This window comes from Dromiciops gliroides, chromosome 1 (assembly GCF_019393635.1).
Source record: "Dromiciops gliroides isolate mDroGli1 chromosome 1, mDroGli1.pri, whole genome shotgun sequence".
In the NCBI taxonomy this organism is placed as follows: domain Eukaryota; kingdom Metazoa; phylum Chordata; class Mammalia; order Microbiotheria; family Microbiotheriidae; genus Dromiciops; species Dromiciops gliroides.
In genome coordinates this window covers 480842427-480865554 of record NC_057861.1, presented here as the reverse complement: position 1 = coordinate 480865554, position 23128 = coordinate 480842427, and the positions used below count along the sequence as shown (strand labels likewise).

Here is a 23128-nt window from a genome sequence, read left to right as displayed (position 1 = left end):
TCTCAATTTTTGAGAATAGAGTAGCATAGCTATTAATGGTTCTTTAAGAGATTGTGAGAGTTCCATAATTTGATAAAGACTAGTCATATTATTTTCTTTGGTTCATTTACAAACATTTGAATTCATTTTATGGAGACTGAATTATTCAAGATTCCCAATTGTTATTTTTTAAAATGTGGGTAACATATTTTTTGTATATAATCCCATATTTCTTTTGAGTTCTCAGCTTTGTTGACATATAATTTGCTACAGCAAGATCTGAAAATTATTTTATACATTTTCTGTTTTTTATGATTTTTGTGACTCTTCTATTTTGGTCAATTTCCCCACACTTTTCTTTTTCATTGAGGTGGTTAAATAGAATAAATAATAAAATAATTTTAAAAATAATTTTTTGGGTTCTATTTATTAACACTATAGACTTTTAAGATTCTAATTTATACATTTCTATTTGAATTTTTGATATTTCATTTTCTATCCTGTTTGGGTCTCTTTACTGCATTTAAAAAAAATATTTGGTCAGTTCACTGATGCACACAATATTTTATACATGTTTTGGAATATAATTTTTCTTCTGAGCACTCCTTAAGAGGAAATAAAGAAATGCTGATGTATTATTATTATCATTGTCTTTCATAAGGTCAAGAACTGTTTCTCTACTTTGTTCTTTGATATACATATTTACAGTTATTTGATTAAGTCTTCATTTAGGTCTATGCCTTTTGTTTGAGCTTCCTTGATTCATTACTGTTTGTGTTGAGTTAAATTAAAAAATTTTTGTACAAACAGAAGCAATGCATCCAAAATTGGAAGGGAGGCAGAAAACTGAGAAACAATTTTTGAGGCCAGTGCTTCTGATAAAGGCCTCATCTCTAAAATATATAGGGAATTAAATCAAATTTATAAGAATCCAAGTCATTCCCCAATTGAGAAATGGTCAAAGGATATGAACAGGCAGTTTTCTGATGAAGAAACCAAAGCTATCTATTCCCATATGAAAAAATGCTCTAAATCTCTAATGATTAGAGAGATGCAAATTAAAACAACTCTGAGGTACCACCTGACACCTATCAGATTGGCTAAAATGACAAAAAAGGAAAATAATAAATGTTGGAGAAGCTGTGGGAAAATTGGAACACTAATCCATTGTTGGTGGAGCTGTGAACTGATCCAACCATTCTGGAGAGCAATTTGGAATTATGCCCAAAGGGCGATAAAGCTGTGCATACCCTTTGACCCAGCAACTCCACTTTTAGGTCTTTTGCCCAAAGAAATCATGGAAAGGGGAAAGGGACCCACATGTACAAAAATATTTATAGCTGCTCTTTACGTGGTGGCAAGGAATTGGAAGTTGAGGGGGTGCCCATCAATTGGGGAATGGCTGGACAAGTTGTGGTATATGAATACAATGGAATACTATTGTGCTGTAAGAAATGATGAGCAGGAAGAGTTCAGAGAAACCTGGAGGGTCTTACGTGAGCTGATGATGAGTGAGATGAGCAGAACCAGAAGAACATTGTACACAGTATCATCAACATTGAGTGTTGATCTACTGTGATGGACTATATTCTTCTCACCAATGCAATGGTACAGAAGAGTTCCAGGGAACTCATGATAGAAGAGGATCTCCAAATCCAAGAAAAAAAAAAAAGAAAGAACGAACTGTGGAGTATAGATGCTGATTGAACCATATTATTTCTTTTGTTTTGGGTGCTGTTGTTATTTTTTTCTATTTTGAGGTTTTGCATCACTGCTCTGATTTTTTCTCTTGTAACAGGATTAATGCAGAAATAGGATTAATGTTATTATGTGTGTATATATATGTGTGTGTATATATCTATATCTATATCTATATGTATAGAGATATATAGATATAACCTATATCAGATTACCTGCTGTCTAGGGGAAGGGGGAGGGAGGGAGAAAAATCTGAAATTGTAAAGCTTGTATAAACAAAAGTTGAGAACTATCTTTACATGTAACGGAAAAAATAAAATACCTTATACATTAAAAAAAAGTGAAACAATTATTAATATTAGTAAACCTTGTTGATTAAAAAAAGAAGATAGGTAGTAATTATAGTAAAAGATAAAAGAAAAATTATCCCATTTTTCAAAGAAATAATGAAAATATTATTTTTAGGCCCTTGCTGTTTGAGTAATTTGAATTTCTGCATTTCATTTTATATCCAAATATTCCTTTTTTCTGCTCAAGGAAAAATCTTTTATCTGAGCCCTATACTCTCACATACTCTCATTCAAAAGTTAAGTAAAGGGAACTATTCTATTTTTATGGGGAGATGGCATCATCAAATGAGGGTGGTCTTTTTCTTTATTGCCAACTGACTGAAACCCACCCAATATTCATGTTCATTTTTTTCTGGATTCTTAAGTTTGGATTTAGGATATGAGGAGCATAGGCAGCAGGGGAAGAAACAAAGAATAATGTCTCCTTGTAATATTTAGCATTTCTGTTTTCCTCATTTTTACCATAGAGATCTGGGTGTAATAGAATCACTGGACTGAGTGTCAAGAGATCTGAGGTCTATACTTTATCAATAATTACCTGTCTCAGTGAAAGTTATGTGACTTCTCTTTATCTAAGTTTTCTCATGCATAAAATGAAGGCATATAAGGAAAAGAAAAAAGAAAATCAAATTACCAGTATCAAAAGTGAAAAGGGTGAATTAACCACCAATGAAGAGGAAATTAAAGCAATAATTAAGAGCTATTTTAGCCAACTGTATGCCAATAAATCTGTGTTATTTAAATTATTGGGGGCTAACCTGGGTTTTCTAAAATATTACTAAATTATATGTTAATGGCTATTGCACTAGTTTTGGCAATGAGCATTTATTATTCATTAATAACACAGATTATTAAAATATTGACTACATGTCTTCCTGACTTCCCCACTAGTCACAGGCTTACAGGCCTAAATAATTACATCCCCAACATATTGAGGGTGAGGAGAGTAAAAGGATGTCCAGGAAAAAAAAGAGAAAGCCTCTCGTGCCCCAGTTTTTTATCTTCTTTTTGGTAGAGGTGGGTCATCATACATTCATCTAAGCTAATTGGTTAGCATCATTCAGCTCCATTGATTGACATGACTTGGGCGGTAGTCTAGGGATCAAATTCCAACCATCCAGGTGTGCTTCTTCCCCTAGTTCATCAAAAGAACCAATCTGCACTCCTCTTTGTTAAGCTGAAGGCTCATCCCAGGCTGGTTTCTGGTGAGGGGGAGAGAACAGCTAAAACTAATGTCAGGGTTTCTCCTAGAAATCCATTATTAATAATTATTTTCTCACACATCTGACAATCTAAATGAAATAGATGAAAATTTACAAAAATGTAAATTACCCAGTTTAACAGAAGAGGACAGAAAATACTTAAATAAAACCATTTTAGAAAAAGAAAGTGAATAAACCGTCAATGAACTCCTTAAGAAAAAATGGATTTACCAGTGAATTCCACTAAACATTTAAGGAACAAATAATTCCAATACTATATAAACTATTTAGAAAAAAAAGGCAGCGTCTTATAAAAAATTCCTTTTATGACACAAATATGCTACTGATACTTAAGCCAGGAAGAACCAAAGCAGAGGAAGAAAATTATAGACAAACTTCCACGATGAATATAGATGTAACAATTTTAAAAAACAATATTAGCAAAGAGATTGCAGCAATGTATCACCAGAATAATATACTATCACCAGGTGAGATTTATACCAACAATGTAAGGCTGGTTCAATATTAGCAAAACTCTCAAAATAATTGACCACATCAATAACAAACTAACAGAAGTCATATTATTATCTTGATAGAGACTGAAAAAGCTTTTGACATGGTGACAAAAACCAGCACCCATTCCTATTAAAAACACTAGAGAGCATAGTAATAAATGAGCTGTCCTTCAAATGATAAGCAGTAGTATCTAAAACCATCAGCAAGCAATATATGTAATGGGGATAAGTTAGAAGCATTCCCAATAAGACCAGGGGTGAAACAATAATGCCCATTATCACCACTATTATTTATTATTGTACTAGAAATGTTAGCTTTAGCAATAAGAGAAAAAAAAAGAAGTTGAAAGAATTATCATAGGCAAGAAGGAAACAAAACTATCACTCTTTGCAGATGAAATTATTTTTTTACTTAGAGAATCCTAGAGAATCAACTAAAAACCTATTTGAAACAATTAACAACTTTAGAAATGTGGTAGAATATAAAATAAACCCACATAAATCATCAGCATTTCTAGATATGGCCAACAAAGCCCAGCAAGATATAGAAGGAGAAATCCCACTTAAAATAACTGTGGTTAATATAAAATATTTGGGAGTCTACCTGCCAAGACAAACCCAGGAACTATATGAACACAATTACAAAGCACTTTTAACACAAATGAAATCAGATCTAAACAATTGGAAAAATATCAATTTTCTCATGATTAGCTTGAGATAATAAAAAGGACAATTCTACCTAAGTTAGTTTACTTATTCAGTGCCATACGAATCAACCTACTAAGTACATTATTTTATGGAGCTAGAAAAATCATAACAAAATTCACCTGGAAGAACTTAAAAGGTCAAGAATATAAAGAAAATGAATGAAAAAAATTACAAAGGATGGTGGTGGCCTGGCCATACCAGATCTAAGACTACATTACAAAGGGACAATCATCAAAACTATTTGATACTGTTTAAAGAAATATAATGGTAGATCAGTGGAATAGGTGAGGTACAAAAGACACAGTAATAAATGACTATAGTAATCTATGGTATGATAAACCCAAAGATTCCAGCTTCTCAATAATAACTCACTATTTGAAAAAAACTTCTGGAAAACCTGGAAAATTGTGTGGGAGAAACTAGGCATAGACCAACATCTCATACATTATACCAAAATAAGTTCAAAACGGGTACATGATTTAGACATAAAGCATGATACCATCGGCAAATTAGGAGAGGAAGTGATGTGGGATGGAATTAGGGTCAAACTGATTGTGAGTTGTCCCAAAAGAATTACAAGACTCAGTGACTCAGTTTCCCAAGTTTTATTGCAATACTGTGAGTGACCACATGGAGAGAACCAGAAAAGTGGAAAGGTATCTCTCGAATAGTGAAAGAAAATACAGTTATATTTATAGTATGGATTAATTGATTATCAGTCTCATTATAATAATCTCCAGCTTGGGGAGGTACAGGGAAGGGCCTGTCCTTCTCATTATAATAATCTCCACCTTAGGGAGGTTCAGGGGAGGGCCTATCTTAATTTGGAGTTCCTGGGATCCTAAGCCAACCCCTGAGGATGGTACCTTTTTCCATGGAGGTGTGTTTTTGGGGTTTACATGTCATAAGGTGAATCTGGGGACAAATTTGGCCTTTTCTGTCCATGTCTCTTTCTGATTCCCGTGGCTAGTTTGAAAATATCTTCATTTATCATTTATTTCTAGTTTAAATTTCTTGTAACGATTGGAATGACGCCACCTGATGGAGACTTACTGTGGAAAAGCTCCACCATGAAGTGAAGGTCTTTGAGGGCAAGACCAGGAGTCTTTTCTTTGGCATCAGGAAGTGACGTTTGCTGGTGGGAGGAAGAAGGCAGGAGCCTGGTGCTCGGACTCTCTTCTTTCCTGTGGACTCTGGCAGAGAGCGGAGCTAGAAATGCACTCTCCCTTTAATAGATAGATGAATGTAGGCCTTTCTCTCTCTCTTTACCAAATTCTTATTCTCCTTAATAAATGCTTAAAAGCCTAACTCTTGCTAAAGCTTATAATTTACTGGCGACCACTAATTAGATATTTTAGATAGTTTAGCTAGAATTTTAGCCCTTAACATTCTATATGTTGTCATTTTATCATTGTTATTGTTGTTATTGTTGTTAAAGCTTTTTAACTATATATAATCAAAATGATCTATTTTATACTTAGTATTGCTTTCTATCTCTATCTCCATGGACTGCCTCTTTATGTTCTTGTTATGGGTGCTGATTAATGTGGGTATCAAGAACCCAGGCCCTGACTTGTTTCCCAAGTTTTAAGTTATCCATTAACTGGGGTCTGAATCCGTTTCAGAACTGGGGCCTGTAAGTTATAGCCTTTCTTGGAGCTCATATCTAAATTAGGACTTGGGTCTTAGGTTTTTCTGTTAACCCCTTTTTTTGCCTCCTACATCAGAAGGAATAGTTTACCTGTCACATCCATGGAGACGGGTAGAATTTATGACCAAAGAAGGAATAGAGAACATTATGAAATGAAAAATGGATCCCTTTGATTACATTATATTAAAAAGGTTTTGCACAAACCAAACCAATGCAACCAAGATTAGAAGGAAAGTAGAAAGCTGGCAAGCCATTTTAAAAGTCAGTGTTTTTGATAAAGGCCTCATTTCTCAAACATATAGAGAACTGAATCCAATTTATAAGAATACAAGTCTTTCTTCAATTGAGAAATGGTCAAAGGATATGAACAGGCAGTTTCAGACAAAGAAATTAAAACTCTTTAATGAACTTAATTTCTAACTTTTATTACAAATATTAGTGTACGTATTTCTTTCACTAGTCAGTGAATTCAGAAAATCAGAGAATTTGGCTATCTCCCATTAGCCAAGGACACTTTTTAAAGGATCACCTAGGCTTAATTTATACTTTATTTACATGGAGGACTTACATATGAATTTTCAGTTCCATGGTTTTACCTTTGAGACTTGACTAACATGTGGCTATTGGGGGTTGTCTGAGCTTCAAGGTGTCTACAAAAATGGCCTATTTAACAAAGTTTTATAATGTATTTGACAATGGATGCGACTCTTTCTCTCTGTCTATTGTAATGTTGAAAATAATTAATATAGACAGAAGTTTTGGACAATATTAATATCAATTTATCAATATTATACCAGTAAGGGATTGATGAGGTGTCTTCCTAGCTTCTCATGGTCCTAGGCTGCATGGTAAAAGAGACTGAGAGAGCTTCAGCATGCCAGTTGGGGTGAGCATGAGAAAAGCCCCAAAAGTCCCATGTGACATTTTCCAAGGGTTTTTATCCTTTTTTGACAGAGGTGGGTTACTATACATTAATAAAAACTAATGGGTTCTCATCTCTTAAGTCTATAGGCTTGCATGATTGATGGTGGGTTATATTATGATGAAATCCAGGGATTACATCAGGGAAAAGAAGCTCCTTTTGTTAGCTTTGGATTGGATTTAACCTAGCTGACATACGATGAAGCCTTTTGAGTGGAGGAGGAGGGAGAACTAAGAGAGATCTCTGGGTCTCCCAATATACTGATTCTTAATAATTATTTCTCACACTATGTATATATACTAAAAAATATTTACATACATATGTATATATTGGCTTTGTTGTTCAGAGTTTTTCTGATCTTGTCTTATTTATTAATCCCTGAGCCTATTTGTCTTCTTATTTCAGAGTTTAGAGTTCCAGAATGAGGGCCCATACAATGGCTAGAATTTACTAGGAAGAAATTTTTGGGTGCCCTTGTTAGTTTAGTAGAGGGGTCTTTTAGTGGGAAATGGAAAAGGTAAAGTACTTTCACATCCCTCTTTCCCACCAGTGCTTGATTTGTTGTGGTACTTGATCATTTCATTAGGCCCTTTGATGAGAGAGGGAGAGAAGAAGTATTCCAGCTCTTTGGAGCCAATAAACCAGTGCTGTTACATCAGCAACCAGGCAATTTTGTTTGGCTTCTCACCTGAAGGGGTTAACTTCTAGTCAATACAAAGTCTCTAAACTTGTGGGAAGAGACCTAAATATGCAGGCCTTCCCACTTAAAGGGAAGGCTTGATTGTCCTTTCCTTTCATTTGTGGTGGGTGGGGAGTTTGGGGAAGGCCTTTTTTGTATAGTGGGCAGTTGGTGCAGTGGATAGAATGCTGGCCCTTGAGTCAGGAAGACCTGAGTTCAAATCTAGCTATGTGACTCTGAGAAGATCACCTAATCCTGTTTGCCTCAGTTTCTTCATCTATAAAATGAGCTAGAGAAAGAAGTAGCAAACCACTTTAGTATCTTTGCCAAGAAAACTCCAAATGGGGTCACTAAGACTTATACATAATTGAACCATGAAACAACAAGGCCTTTTTGTAAGAATGAGAAAGAGAGGGCAGCTAGGTGGCGCAGTGGATAGAGCACTGGCCCTGGAGTCAGGAGTACCTGAGTTCAAATCTGGCCTCAGACACATAACACTTAGTAGCTGTGTGACCCTGGGCAAGTCACTTAACCCCAATTGCCTCACTAAAAAAAAAAAAAAAAGAATGAGAAAGAGAGGGGGCAGCTAGATGGTGCAGTGGTTAAAGCACCAGACCTGGATTCGGGAGTACCTGAGTTCAAATCCAACCTCAGACACTTGACACTTACTTGCTGTGTGACCCTGGGCAAGTCACTTAACCCCCATTGCCTGCAAAAAAACCAAAACCAAACAAATGAAGAATGAGAAAGAGATTAATAATCCATAAGATCTTTGTAAAATGGTATTGGCTTATTAATTTATACCACCATGTATTTGGAAGATTGTAAGAAGGTTAATTTCCAATTCTGATTATGAACTGAGCCACTTAGATATTCCTGAGAGTCTTTAGTACATGGTGCTAGGGAAGGTGTTCAAAAGGGAAATGTATGATGAAGCATACTCTCCACCTCCAAAAAAAAGAACTGATATTGATTGAACACAGACTGAAGCATGCTGTTTTTCACTATTTTTCATCTTTTTTTTCTTTTATTCAAGTTTTCTTATACAAAAGGACTCGTATGGTGATGTTTTACATAATTGCACATGTAAAACCTATATTCTGAATGCTTACTACCTCAGGGAGGGGGATGAGAATGAGGGAAGGCTGGAAAAAATTTGGAACTCAAAACTTTAAATAAAAATGTTCAGTTTTATTAAAAAAGGTGGGGCAGCTAGGTGGCGCAATGGATAGAGCACCGGCCCTGGAGTCAGTAGTACCTGAGTTCAAATCTGGCCCCAGACACTTAATACTTACTAGCTGTGTGACCCTGGGTAAGTCACTTAACCCCAATTGCCTCACTTTAAAAAAAAAAAAAAAAGGATGTGGGGAGTGGAGCCAAGATGGAGGAAGAAAGCAGTGATTTGCCTGATTTCTCCCCAAGACCCTTCCAAATACCTTCAAATAATTCCATAAGACAATTTTGATGTTTAAAATCTAATTGTGAAGACTAAAATCTAATGTGTGGTCACCAAAAATTAGAAGCTTATAGCACCAGTCTTTGGGCATTAAGCATTTATTAAATTATTTAGAAGTTAGCATAAGAGAGAGGAAGAACATGTGGAGTTCAGAAAGAAGCCTAGCTACCCTGGCAACTCTGCCCGGACCTCCAACCAAAAGAAGGATCCCCATTCTCCTAGAGTGGAACCCCAACCCCCCATGGGACTGCAAGAGGGGGCGGTCCCTACACACAGCTCCAAGCTAATTGGCTGATACCATTGATTGACATGACTTACAGGTGGTTCTATGAATAGATGTAACTTCCAGACGCTAGTCACATTTTTTTCTCCTCAGGGGGCGTTGCCCTGGTGAAATGTGAAATGTACAAAGTAACAGCAATATTGTAAGATGATCAGCTGTGAATGACTTTGCTATTCTCAGCAAAACAGTGATCCAAGACAACTCTGAAGGACTTATGATGAAAAATGCGATTCAACTCCAGAGAAAGATCTGACAATGTTTGAATACAGATGGAAGCCTAATTTTTTTGTTTGTTTATTTTTCTTTTGGGTGTTGACAGTTTTCTTTCACAACATAATATGGAAATGTTTTGCATGACTACACATGTGTAACTTATATTGAATAGCTTTCCTTCTTAAGGGGGGAGGAAGAAAATTTGGAGTACAAAGTTTTTTAAATTGACATTAAAATTGTTGTTACATGTAAGTGGGGAAAAATAAAATTCTAAATAAATTTTAAAAGAGGAGATGTAGAGCATCCCCCCCAAAACCAAAAAACCAACCAAACAAACAAAACAAAACTATCAAGGGTTTGGTATTATGGATTTTTGCAAACATATATCAGTAGATTGTTAGGGCCAACAAATATGAAAACCAAAGAGAGAATGTCAGAGTAGGGATGCTGATTGTGTAATCAACGAAGTCACCCTACTCTACTTAAAAGCAGGCATCAGAGGCTCTGACACTTTCATCCCATGAGAACAGATTTCAGTTTCAGACATATGCTACAGTTTCAATCAATCAATCACAAGTTTTAGACAAAGGATGAAAATTCCTTGCAATTGGACTTACATTCACAAAAAATGTAATTCTTCAGAGTGATGGAAGAAACTAAAAAATCATATAAAAATTATCAACCTAGTTTGCAATTGTAGCGATTTCAGAGATCGGAGGAAGTGTGACATTTCAGTAAAACCCTTTAGGACGACTGGCTTGTACTTTCTAAGAATGAATCCACTTTCCCCCAGTGGGAGAGCAACAGAGACTTTTTCTTATGTCACAGACTTTTGAAGGGATGTTTAATACCAATTATCCTTACTGCACTACTTTAGTGAAAACTTCTCTTTTAAAACAAAATCTATTTGAATAAATAATTCTCTGATGATAATCATAGTGCAAAGTATACACACAAGGGCTCATGAACTATGTATATTGATAGAATGACATCTGCAAAACTGTAAGGAGTATACCTAGAACCTTGAGAGGAGATACTAGCCATAATCTGGGGACCTTATTTGTTAGGATGAGGGAGACTTGCGACACTAGCTGGATGCTGGTGGAGTTGTGAATTGATTCAGCAATTTTGTTAAGCAATTTGGAACTATACGCCTTAAGTCACAAAATTAAGTATAACCTTTGATGCAGCAGTACCACTACTAAGTCTATAGCCTCAAAGAAATGAAACCGGAAAAAAAGTAATACACCCCATAGCACCCTCCCCCACCACACATGTATATGTATGTACAAAAATATTTTGGGCAGCTCTTTATGTAGTAGTCAAAAATAGAGAGAAACTAAGGGGTATATTTTGGAGAACAGCTAAATAGTGAGATATAAATACAATGGAATATCATTATGTCATGAGAAATGATGGATAGTTTAGAAGAAACTGGGAATGTCTCTATAAACTCTGTGATGCAGAATGATTGGAGTACAACTGGGAAAAAATTTGTGTAATGACAAGAATATCATAAAAATAACTTTGAAAGACTTTAAAACACCCTCCATGAAATGATAAATTAGAATTCTAGAAGACTGACAAGAAAGCACACTTTCCATTTCCTGCTAGAAAGGTGATAGACTTCATGAAAAATATCATCTTAGATATGCCCAGTTTGAAAATTTGTTTTACTTGGTTATAACCATATATTTATGAGGATTTTCTTTTTTCTCCCTTTTCTTCAATAAGAAGAGGGGTGAAGAAGTTGGAGGGAGGGAAAATGAATATTTGTTAATTGGAAAAACATGATTAAATTGAGGAAAAAAGATAGTAACTCCAGAGAATGGCATATATATATTTGCTTACATTTCAATTAAATTTTTGCCAGTGATTTTTTTTGGGGGGTGAGGCAATTGGAGTTAAGTGACTTGCCCAGAGCCACACAGCTAATGTCAAGTGTCTAAGGCCAGATTTGAACTCAGATCCTCCTGAATCCAGGCCAGGTGCTCTATCCACTTCGCCACCAACCTGCCCCCAGTGATTATTTTATATCTCAAACTATTGCTGTATTTTGCTTAATATGTTGGATTTCCATGAATAGTATGTATATAGTAACTATGGTGTACTCCAGGTTTTTCCTTTCTTGGTAATCTCAGACTGAAATTCTCCTTATATCATTGAATTTGGGACCATGATGGTTGTTGTGGGGGCTGAGACAGAATAAATACACAGGATATTGAAGAGGTTGACACAAGAGAACTGGGGAATTAGCTGAATGTAGAGTGTTAAGGAGAATGAAATCATAAGTGACTCCATAATGAACCAGTGATGACACTAGTCCCATTAACAAAAATAGAGCAATTTCTGTCCCTCCTTGAGATTTTTCAAATGAAGAAAAGTAAATGATGGAAAAGGATATGGAATTTATTTTATAGCATCAGAATTCTATTTTCTCTAGATGAGAAATTCCTAAAAAGTAAAAAGGATATGAGAAACCAAAAAGAAACTAAATTCATGTCAAACCAATTGAAAACGGAAGTAGAGAAAGTAATTTCCCCTCTCGTCATGGGGAGTAAATTTAGCTGAGGTACACCTCGTGCATGGTACCCAGAGAGACCAAAGCCAAATGGTCCTGATGTAAGTCAGGCCTGGAGCCTAGGCAAGGCAACAAGCTGTATCTGGGGGCTAGATGACATAGGTGAGGGGGATTCTGTGAAGGTTCAAGGGTACAGATCAATCACACATAAAGGCACAATCACTAAGGAAATGCCAAGATGGGCTTTTTGTGTGGGTACCCCACAACACCAAGATGGCCCTGTTTGTCAAAGAGGAATCCATGGGACAGAGAGCCCCTGCCTTACTCTGACTCATGAGGAGAGTAAGAACTGAGTTCTTTCTTATTCTTAAAAGTTGTTCTAGGCTGCCTGGAGATAGTCTTATCCATCTAACTCCAGGAAACTTGCTTCTCATTCAGGCACTAGGCATAAATCACAGAGTAAGAGAATGGTGGAGCTAGGAGGGACTTTATCAATCATTCCTGTTGAATCTTTGAATCCTCAAACAGGCATATTGTGATGCGTCAGTAGATTCGATTACACAAGTTCATGTAAACGTCTTTGTCTTTTGGCAAATTAGTGAAATTTTCTTTAGGAATTTTGAGGCTCTAATGTAAAGTGCATATACGGTTTAATTCACTGATTTTTATGCTTCCATTAAGCATAGTGCCTTTGTTTTTCTCTAATGATAATACATTTTGAAATTGTCATTTGTTCTCAAATCACTTGTCTTCTAGATGATTCTGCTCTTTCCCATTGGGTATGCAATCTCATTTTTGAGTCCATGGACATGAGTACACACACACCAGCTCACACCATCCTGAAAGGCTATTTCTCCTCTGGAAGACCTACTTGTACAGAAACATTTATAGCAGCTCTTTTCATGGTGGCTAGGAATTGCAAAGTGAGGGGATGCTCATCAACTGGAGAATGGCTGTACATGTTTGGTATATGATGGTGATGGAATATTACTGTGTTAAAGGAAATGACAAGCAGGATGGTTTAAAAAACAGGGAAGGTCTTATATGAACTGATGCAAAGCCAACTGAGCAGAAGCAGGAGAACATTGTACATACAAATTGCAATATTATTATGATGAGTTATTGCGGATAACTTAGTTATTCTCAGTAATACAATAATCAAAGATAATAATAAATTTTAATAAATTTTGAACATACTATCTGCCTCCAGAGAAAGAACTAATAATGACTGAATACCTACTGAAGTGGGCTTTTTAAACTTTCTTTCCTTCATTCTTTTTTGGAGGTCTCTTGTACAAAATGACTAGTATGAAAATGTTTTATATGATTGCAAATGTATAAGCTATATCAGATTCCTTAGTGTCTCCAGGGAGGGGAGCTGAGAAAATGGAAGGAAGGATAAAATTTGGAATTCAAAACATTAAAAAATATATTTAAAAATTGTTTTAACATGCAATTAGGGGAAATAATAAAATATCATTTAAAAAAGCTATGTGTGTTCAGGGAAGTCATGGGGGGAAACACTGGCATACCCTCTTCAAGAAAAAGGACAGAGTCAAATGATAATGTTCTCAAATTTGGACCAGAGGTGAATAAAAATAGGTCAGAGATGTTATACAGGTGACTAGTGAGAAGACAGCAGGGTAGTGAAGTCAACTATGACTGGAGAAAGGTGTAGATATAGTAGGTGATATGAGACAACCATTAATTTGAAGTTCTAGGTCATAGGGCAGGAATTATTGGAATGAAATGGCTTTAGTTCAGAAAACTATGATTTCTGGTACAAATAGCTAGAGAACTGCTAAGTAGCAGCCCATAGAGTAAAGTGAGGAAAGGAATATCTTTGAAACCAAAGGAAGAGAAGAAATCATGAAGGCTGAAATGCAGATGGGGGCAGTGGAGCTAGTAGGGAGAGGACAGGAGTAAGAAATATTTTAGGGATAAGATTAACAGTATTTAGCAAATGACTATATGTGCTCCACAAGGGAATGAGGTAAAGAATAAGTAAAATAGGATGTCTGATCTCAAAAAGCTTGATCTGCAAAACCTATTTTAGGGGAAATTTTGTTGGAGTTTCACAAATATGGGAGAGATTTTTTAATGACATCTTCTTTGAACAATATGGAAAGTGAGTAAAAGAAAGAAGAAAGTGAAAAGAAAATCACACTTAGGCCTATATAAGGGAGAGGGACCCAGAGGCCAGATAACCCAAGAAGCTGAGACAAAGGCTCACTGGTCTCCCAGCTCAACCCCAAACTCTCCTCAGCCTCAACATGACATCCTGGAGCTTGTTGCCACTGGCCCTGGTGCTGCTCTGCTCCAGCACCCTCTGCTCCCTGGCCTGTGACCTGACTCAGGGCATGCGGAAAGACTTCTCACTTCTGAACCAAATGAGCACATTTTCCCTAGTGCCATGTCTGAAGGACAGGACCAACTTCAGCTTCCCAAAGGAAGCCATGCAGGACAGCCAGCTCCAGAGGGAAAGTGCCTCAGTCATTGTGCATGAGATGCTCCAGCAGATCTTTACCCTCTTCAGCCTGAATGCCACTCCTGCTGCTTGGAATCAGACCCAGCTCATGCAACTGCTCAGTGGACTGGATCAGCAGATGGAACAACTGGAGAGCTGTCTTAGACAGGATGTGGAATGGGAAGAGGCTTCCTTGGGAAGGGAGAACCCCAGCCTGGCCCTGAAGAGCTACTTCCAAGGAATAAGCCAGTACCTGAAGGGCAAAGAATACAGCCGCTGTGCCTGGGAGATTGTGCGGGTAGAGATCAGAAGGGTCTTTCTCTTCATGAACAAACTCACAGGAAAACTCAGGCCTTAAGGAAGAAAAAAATAGACTTTCAGTTCTTCAAATAATTGGCTACTTCCTAAAATTAAGAAGTCAATCATTGGAAAGAATTGTTTCTACATCAACTGAAAACATCCATATTCCCTGAATGGTTTTAAAATGATCTAAGCTGCTGTTACTCTCTTTGAAAGAGGCTTTGAATACAGAGAATCATCATCTGTGTTCAATAACTGAATATTTTATAATTTATACTCTATTTATCTATTTATTTATTTATCCTATTTATCCTTATGCTAATATTTATATTTATTGTTCATAGAAGGAACATTTTTGTACTATTTATAATGAACCTTATGTTAATTGTTATATTTCTCATATAAAATGCATTTTTAAAAGAATTCTATTTTATTAATAAAATTATTTTATTAATAAGCCTCATATGAAAAGGTTGATTTGTTTATCCTTAAGTGTTCAGAGAAGCAAGTATTCAATTCAACAAACACTGTCTGAACACTCAAATTCAAGGCATTGTGCTACTCAATGGATGTATTAGGATGCAATATAACATAGTCACTGTGTCCTCAGATGAATTACTATAGAAAGGAAGGATACAACCAGTGTCTAATATACATGTGTCTAGAGGCAAGATACAATACAGACAAAGCTGTGGAGTTGCGAAATGATATGACAACCCTAGAAAGAAAATAATAATTATGGAAAGAAAGCAAATAACATTTCTATATACTTTGGCTGAGAAACACAATTACTAATTTTATACTTTAAGGTAGCCATTGAGAAGAAAATCTCCAGTTACACCAAAATATTTACACGAGTGTTTTCAGTGATAACAAAGAATTGGAAACAAAGTAGATGGCTATTGTGTGAGGAATGGCTGAACCAGAGCCCTTGCCTATATTGTAGGGAACAACTTTTACATGTCTTGCCTGAACTCCATTAAAAATGTAATTGGGCAGGGGGGTGGGGTGGGGTGGAGCAGCTAGGTGGTACAATGGATAAAGCACTGGCTCTGGATTCAGGAGGACCTGAGTTCAAATCCAGCCTCAGGCACTTGACACTAGCCCTGTGACCCTGGGCAAGTCACTTAACCCTCATTGCCCCACCCAAAAAAATGTAATTGGGAAATATTTCACAAAATAAACAAAAACACAAAAGAGCATAGATAATGTTACTATGTTATTCTCTATTGCAACATGTGGCTTGCAGATATTCTTATGTAGTGTATAGCAGCCTGATTTCTAGTTTTGTTGGACACCACTGGGCTAAACCAAGTGTGGTCAATGAATATAGTGTAATATTATTGTGTTGAAAGAAATGGCAAATGTGAGCAATACAGAGAAGCAAGAATGTACATGAACTGATGCAGAGTGAAGTAGGCAGAGCCATGGAAACCACATTCACAATGACTACAAGGTAAGGGGGAAAGATTGACCACAAATACACACAACAACAATCAAAGTGAATATTTCAAAATGAAAAAGAACAAACAGGACAGAGAAGAAGAGAGATAGGAGGTTCTTAGTCCACGCTTTTGTAAATATGGTGTATTGCTACTTGTGGAATGTTGCAAATATTTTCACATTTTTTTCCATATATTAATCACATGCTAATTTTTCTTCTTTTTTTTAGTCTTTAAAAATCATATTTGCTATATGGAATAGTTCTCAGGTATACAGAAGGGGAGGGATACTGGAGAGCACTATGGCGATTAAAAAAAATTCTACCAAAGAAACTTGTTTTTAGGGGTTTTTTTGATTCAAATAATTTTTTACTTTATTTTTTTCCTATCACATGTAAAGAGAGTTTTCAATATTCATTTATGTAAGAACTCAGAATTTGGAAAAAAAACTTCTGGGAAAACCTGGAAAATAGGATGGAAGATTTTGAATTCCAAATTTTTCTTCCAATCTCCTTTTCCTCCCCTTTCCTGAAGCTAGCAAGCAATCTGATATAGGTTATACATTATAATCATCTCACACATATTTCCACCTTAGTCATCTTGTGAGAGAAGAATCAGGACAAAAGGAAAAAGTACAAGAAAGAAGAAACAACTACAAAAAAAATGCAATGAAAGTGAAAATAGTATGATTCAATCTGCATTCAGATTCCATAGTTCTTTTGCTGAATGTGGAGAACATTTTCCACCATGAGTCTTTTGGCATTGTCTTGAATCACTGTATTGCTAAGGAGAACTAAGTCTGCCACATTTGATTATCATACAATGTTGCTGATACCATGTACAATGTTCTCTTGATTATGCTCATTTCATTCAGCATCAATTCATGTAAGTCTTTCTAGGTTTTTCTGAAATCTGCCTGTTCTTCATTGCTTACAGCCCATAGTATTCCAATACATTCATGTAGCACAACTTGTTCAGTGATTCCTCAATTGATGGACATCCCCCCACTTTCCAATTCTTTGCCACCACAAATAGAACCTCTATAAATTATTTTGTACATGTGTGTCCTTTTCCCTTTTTATCCTCTCTTTCGGATATAGACCCACTAGTGGTATTACTGGTTCAAATGGTACCTTTTGGGCATGCTTCCAGATTGCTCTCCAGAATGGTTGGATCAGTTCATAACTCCAGTAACAGTGCATTAGTGTTTCAATTTTCCCACATCTTCTGTGCTATTTATCATTTTCCTTTTTTATCATATTAGCCAATCTGATAGATGTGAGGTAGTACCTCAGAGTAGTTTTAATGTGCATTTCTCTAATCAGTAGTGTTTGAGGACATTTTTTCATAAAGCAGTATATAGCTTTAATTACTTCATCAGAAAACTGCCTGCAAAGAACCTTATTTTTCTTCTCTCTCTCTCTCTCTCTCTCTCTCTCTCTCTCTCTCTCTCTCTCTCTCTCTCTCTCTCTCTCTCTCTCTCTTGCACTCTCTCTCTCTCTTTCTTTTTTCTTTCTTCTTTCTTTCTTTTTGTGGGGCAATGAGGGTTAAGTGACTTGCCCAGGGTCACACAACTAGTAATTGTCAAGTATCTGATGCCGGATTTGTATTCAGGTCCTCTGAATCTAAGGCCTGTGCTTTATCCACTGCAACACATAGCTGCCCACAAGAACCTAATTTTTTAAAAAACAGAGAGTTGGACTGGCATTTCTGACTTAATCTTTCCTTATTAGTGATGAGAAAAAAATTTTCACATGTGGTCTTCCTCAGTTTAGTCTACAATATGTCACATGAGGAAATGTATTGATATTGAAAAAAAGGATAGTGAGAGAAGAAAAGCTGATCCACCCAATACAGTCACAATTTTGTTGAATAATAATATCGATAACAATAAAAAGTTAGACATATAGGAAGATAACATACATTCACCAGAAAGTGCTTGCCAGCTTCATAAAGGATTTCCTTATACACAGTCTAAAGAGTGGTGGTGGGGGCAGCTAGGTGGCACAGAGGTTTAAGCACTGGCCCTGGATTCAGGAGGACCTGAGTTCAAATCTGGCCTCAGACACTTGACACTTACTAGCTGTGTGACCTTGGGCAAGGCACTTAACCCTCATTGCCCTGCCCCCCACCCCCACAAAATAGCCTGAGCAAGAAGAGATCAGGACCTGAATAAGATGATCATTGAAGAAGTTGTGACAGACTATATGAAAGGCACATTGCAGAGGTTGACACAACAGAACTAGGGAATTAGCTGCATGTAGAGGGTGAAGGAGAAGGGAATCATAATTGACTATATAATGACCAGTGATGACACTGACCCCTTAGAAAAATAGAGCAATTTCTGTCTCTCCTTGAGGTTTTTCAAATGAAGAAAGGTAAATGATGGGAAAGAATATGGAATTTATGTTTCAAGATTTTAAAGCATCATAATTCTATTTTCTCTAGATGAGAAATTCCTCAAAAGTGAAAAGGATATGAGAACCAAAAAGAAACTAAATTCATGTCAAACATATTGAAAACAGAAGTAGAGAAAGTAATTTCCCCTCTCGTCTTGGGGAGTAAATTTAGTTGCGGTACACCGAGTACAGTGAACTTAGCAACTCAGGGTACCCAGAGAGAACAAAGCCAAATGGTCATGATGTAAATAAGACCTACAGGCCAGGCAAGCAAAAGAGCTGCATATGAGGTTACATCAGAGAACTGAGGAGGATTCTGTGGAGTTTCAAGTGAACAGATCATTCACAGATAAAGGCACAATCACTAACTAAGGAAATGCCAAGATAGGCTTTTTGTGTCGGTACCCCATAACACCAAGATGACCCTGTTTGTCAAAGGGGAATCCAGGGGACAGAGAGTCCCTGCCTTACTCTTCCTCATGGGCAGAGTAAGAGCTGAGTTCAATCTTATTATTTTTATTTTTTTTTATGCTACAAACATTTATTTTATTTTCCGTTTACATGTAAGGGTAGTTTTCGACATTCATTTTCATAAGATTTAGAGTTCCAAATTTTTCTCCCTCCCTCCCTTTCCTCCACCCTCCACAAGATCGCAATCAGGTTATATATGTACAATCCACAAGTGTTCTTTTTATCAGTTCTTTCTATAGGGGTGCATAGTAAGCTTCCTCATTAGTTCCTTGGGATTGTCTTGGATCATTGCACTGCTGAGAGTAGTTAAGTCATTCACAATTGCTCATTGAACAATACTGCTGTCTCTACACACAATGTCCTCTCAGCTCTGCTTACTTCACTATACATCGATGTAAAGAACATCGATCAGGGATCATCCTGTTTTTCATTTCCTGTAGCACAAGTCCATTCCACTACAATCATATAACACAGCTTTTTCCATCATTCCTCAATTGATGGACATTCCCTTGATTCTCAATTCTAAGCCTCCACCAAGAGTTGCTATAAATGTTTTTTGTACAATTTTCCCCCCTTTTCTCTTTTTCATGATTACTATTGTTAACTGTTTCCCTTCCATCCTATTCCCTTCCCCATGATATTTATTCTATTATCCATCTTCTTTCATCCTATCACTCTTCAAAAGGGGTTTGCTTCTATCTGTCCCCTCCCCCATTCTGCCCTTCCTTCTTCCTCCCCCCCTCTCTTTTTTTTTTTTGTGGGGGCAATGGGGGTTAAGTGACTTGCCCAGGGTCGCACAGCCAGTAAGTGTCAAGTGTCTGAGGCCGGATTTGAACTCAGGAACTCCTGAATCCAGGGCCAGTGCTTTATCCACTGTGCCACCTAGCTACCCCTCCCCCTCTCTCTTTATTCCCTTTCCCTTCTATTTTCCTGCAAGGGTTAGAGAGATTACTCTACCCAATTGAGGGTGTACATTATTCCCTCCTTGAGCCAATTCTAATGAGATTGAGGTCTTTGAGCCAATTTTGATAAGTGTTAGGATCATTTACTGCCCAGATTAAATAGATTACTCCACCCAGTTGGGTGTGTCTGTTAGTCCCTCCTTGAGGCATCTCTGATGAGTTTAAGATCCTTGAGCCTTTTCTGATGAGTGTAAAATTCATTTACTGCCCTGCTCCTCTCCCATCTCTTTTCCCACTCCATAAGCCTTTTCCTGTTACTTTCATGTAGGATTTCACTCCTGCCCTTCCCCTTCCCCCAGTGAATTCCCTTCACCCTTCAATTTAAGCCTAAAGATGTTATCATCTAGTTAAGTGACACAGTGGACAAATCTTCACCACTGGGCCCAGGGGGATCCCAGCCAAAACCCGGCCTCAGACACAAGACAGTTGCCCACTGTACGACTCCAGGTATGTCCCCCAGTTCCAATTTTTTTTTTTTATGGCTCTCTAGGGTCTTGTATTTAAAAATCAAATTTGCCATTCAGTTCAGGTCTTTTCATCACAAATATCTGAAAGTCTTCTTTTTCATTAAAGTCCCATTTTTTCCACTGAAAGATAATGATGAGTTTTGCTGGGTAGGTGATTCTTGGTTGTAATCCCATTTCCTTTTCCCTTTGGAATATCATATTACATGCCCTCCAGTCCTTTAATGTAGAAGCTGATAGATCTTGTGCTATCCTGACTGGGGCTCCACAGTACTTGAATTCTTTCTTTTTGGCAGCTTGCAATATTTTCTCCTTGACCTGAGAGCTCTGGAATTTGGCTATAATATTCCTAGGAGTTTTCCTTTTGGGATCTCTTTCAGAAGGTGATCAGTGGATTCTTTCAATTTCTATCTTAGCTTCTTCTTCTAGAATTTCAGGGCAATTTTCCCTGAGAATATCTTAGAAGATGGTGTCTAAGCTCTTTCCTTGATCATGGTTTTCAGGTAGACCAATAATTTTCAAATTATCTCTCCTGGACCTATTTTCTAGGTTGGCAGTTTTTTCCAGAAGATATTTCACATTGCCCTCTATTTTTTTATTCATTTGGATTTGTTTTATTGTGTCTTGGTTTCTCATAAAGTCACTGGCTTCCATTTGTTCAATCCTAATTCTTAGGCAATTATTTTCATCAGAGAGCTTTTGTACCTCCTTTTCCATTTGATTTTTCAAGCTGTTGACTTTTTTCTCATGTCTTTCCTGCATCATCCTCATTTCTCTTTCCATTTTTTCCTCTACCTCTCTAATTTTATCTTCAAAGTCCTTTTTGAGCACCTCTATGGCCTGAGACTAATTTGTATTTTTCTTGGAAGCTTTAGATATAGGAGCCCTGATGTTGACATCTTCCTCTGAGGGTGCCCCTTGGTCTTCTTTGTTACTGAAGAAACTTTCTATGGTCCTCACCTTTCTCTGTTGGCTCATCTTGCCTTTCTTTTACTAGACTTTTAGCTCCTTAAAGTGGGGCACTGTTTCCAGGCTGCAGTATCCCAACTTAAGAAGTCCCAGGTGGTATGATTTAAGGAGGATCAGGTTCTTCACTTGCCTGGCCTGTTCCCTGGTCTATAGATGACCCCAGACCAATTTGCTAATCAACCAGCTCTGTGTGCTGTGGTTGTTAGTTCCGATAAGCCTGTGCCCCTCCCCCACTTGGGTCACTGCTACTCAAGCCTACCTCCTGGTTCTCAGCAGGGGTGTAAAATCCAAGTTCTGCCTTTGCACCAGCATAGACCTCTGTAGTCTCCCCCTGCCCAGGGCTCAGCCCATTCACCAGACTGTGAGCTTAGTTCCAGACAAAACTGGCGCTTCAGCTGATTCAGAGGCTCTGGGGGTCTGTTTCTCTGGTGAGGCCTTCCTGGGACTGGATCTGTGTCAGGGTGACTGTGGGGTTGGGCTGGACTCCTGTATCAGCACAGCAGCTCCCTCCTTCTGACCTTCCAAGCTGTTCATAGTTAGAAGATGATTTCAGCACATTCTTCTGTGGGTTTTTCTGCTCCGGGCATTTTCCTATGGCATTATCTGAATGGTTTTTGGAGCGATCATGTCATGAGTTCGGGAGCTCACTTCAATCTTATTATTAAAAATTGTTCTTGGCTGCCTGGAGATAGTCTTATCCATCTAACTCCACAGGCAACTTGGTTCTTATTCAGGCACTAGGCATAAATCTCAGAGTAAGAGAATGGTAGAGCTAGGAGGGACTTTCAAAATCACTCCTGTTGAATCTTTGAATCCTCAAATAGGCATATTGTGATGCGTCAGTACATTCAATTACACAAGCTCATGTAAACATCTTTGTGTTTTAGCAAATTAGTGAAATTTCCTTAAGGAATTTTGAGGCTCTAATGTGAAGTGCATATACAGTTTAATTCATTAATTTTTATGCTTCCATTAAGCATAGTGCCTTTGTTTTTTCTCTAATAATAATACATTTTAAAATTTTCATTTGGTCTCAAAGCACTTGTCTTCTACATTGATTGTGCTCTTTCCCATTGGGTATGCAATCTCATTTTTGAGTCCATGGACATAAGCTCACACACACCAGCTCACACCATCCTGAAAGGCTATTTCTCCTCAGGAAGACCTTCTTTACGGAAATATATATATAGCATCTCTTTTCATGGTGGCTAGGAATTGCAAATTGAGGGGATGTTTATCAACTGGGGAAAGGCTGCACATGTTTGGTATATGATGGTGGTGGAATATTACTGTGTTAAAGGAAATGACAAGCAGGATGGTTTAAAAAACATGGAATTCCTTATATGAACTGAAGCAAAGTCAACTGAGCAGAAGCATGAGAACATTGTACATAAAAAGTACAATATTATTATGATGAGTTACTGCGGATAACTCAGTTATTCTCAGTAATACAATAATCAAAGATAATCCCAAAGGT

General features: G+C 37.1%; 1 protein-coding gene across 1 annotated transcript; it reads left to right on the top strand.

Annotated features, from left to right (window-relative positions):
• Positions 1 to 14450: 14450 nt before the first annotated feature.
• Positions 14451 to 15002, top strand: LOC122750654 (interferon tau-2-like). Its single transcript, XM_043997413.1, has one exon. It carries the CDS (start codon positions 14451 to 14453, stop codon positions 15000 to 15002), a length of 552 nt encoding a protein of 183 aa, XP_043853348.1.
• The last annotated feature ends 8126 nt before the right edge of the window (positions 15003 to 23128 follow it).

What these genes read in the sequence shown, in the direction of transcription:
- LOC122750654 (XM_043997413.1), top strand. Translation starts at nt 14,451, where the DNA reads ATGACATCCTGGAGCTTGTTGCCACTGGCCCTGGTGCTGCTCTGCTCC.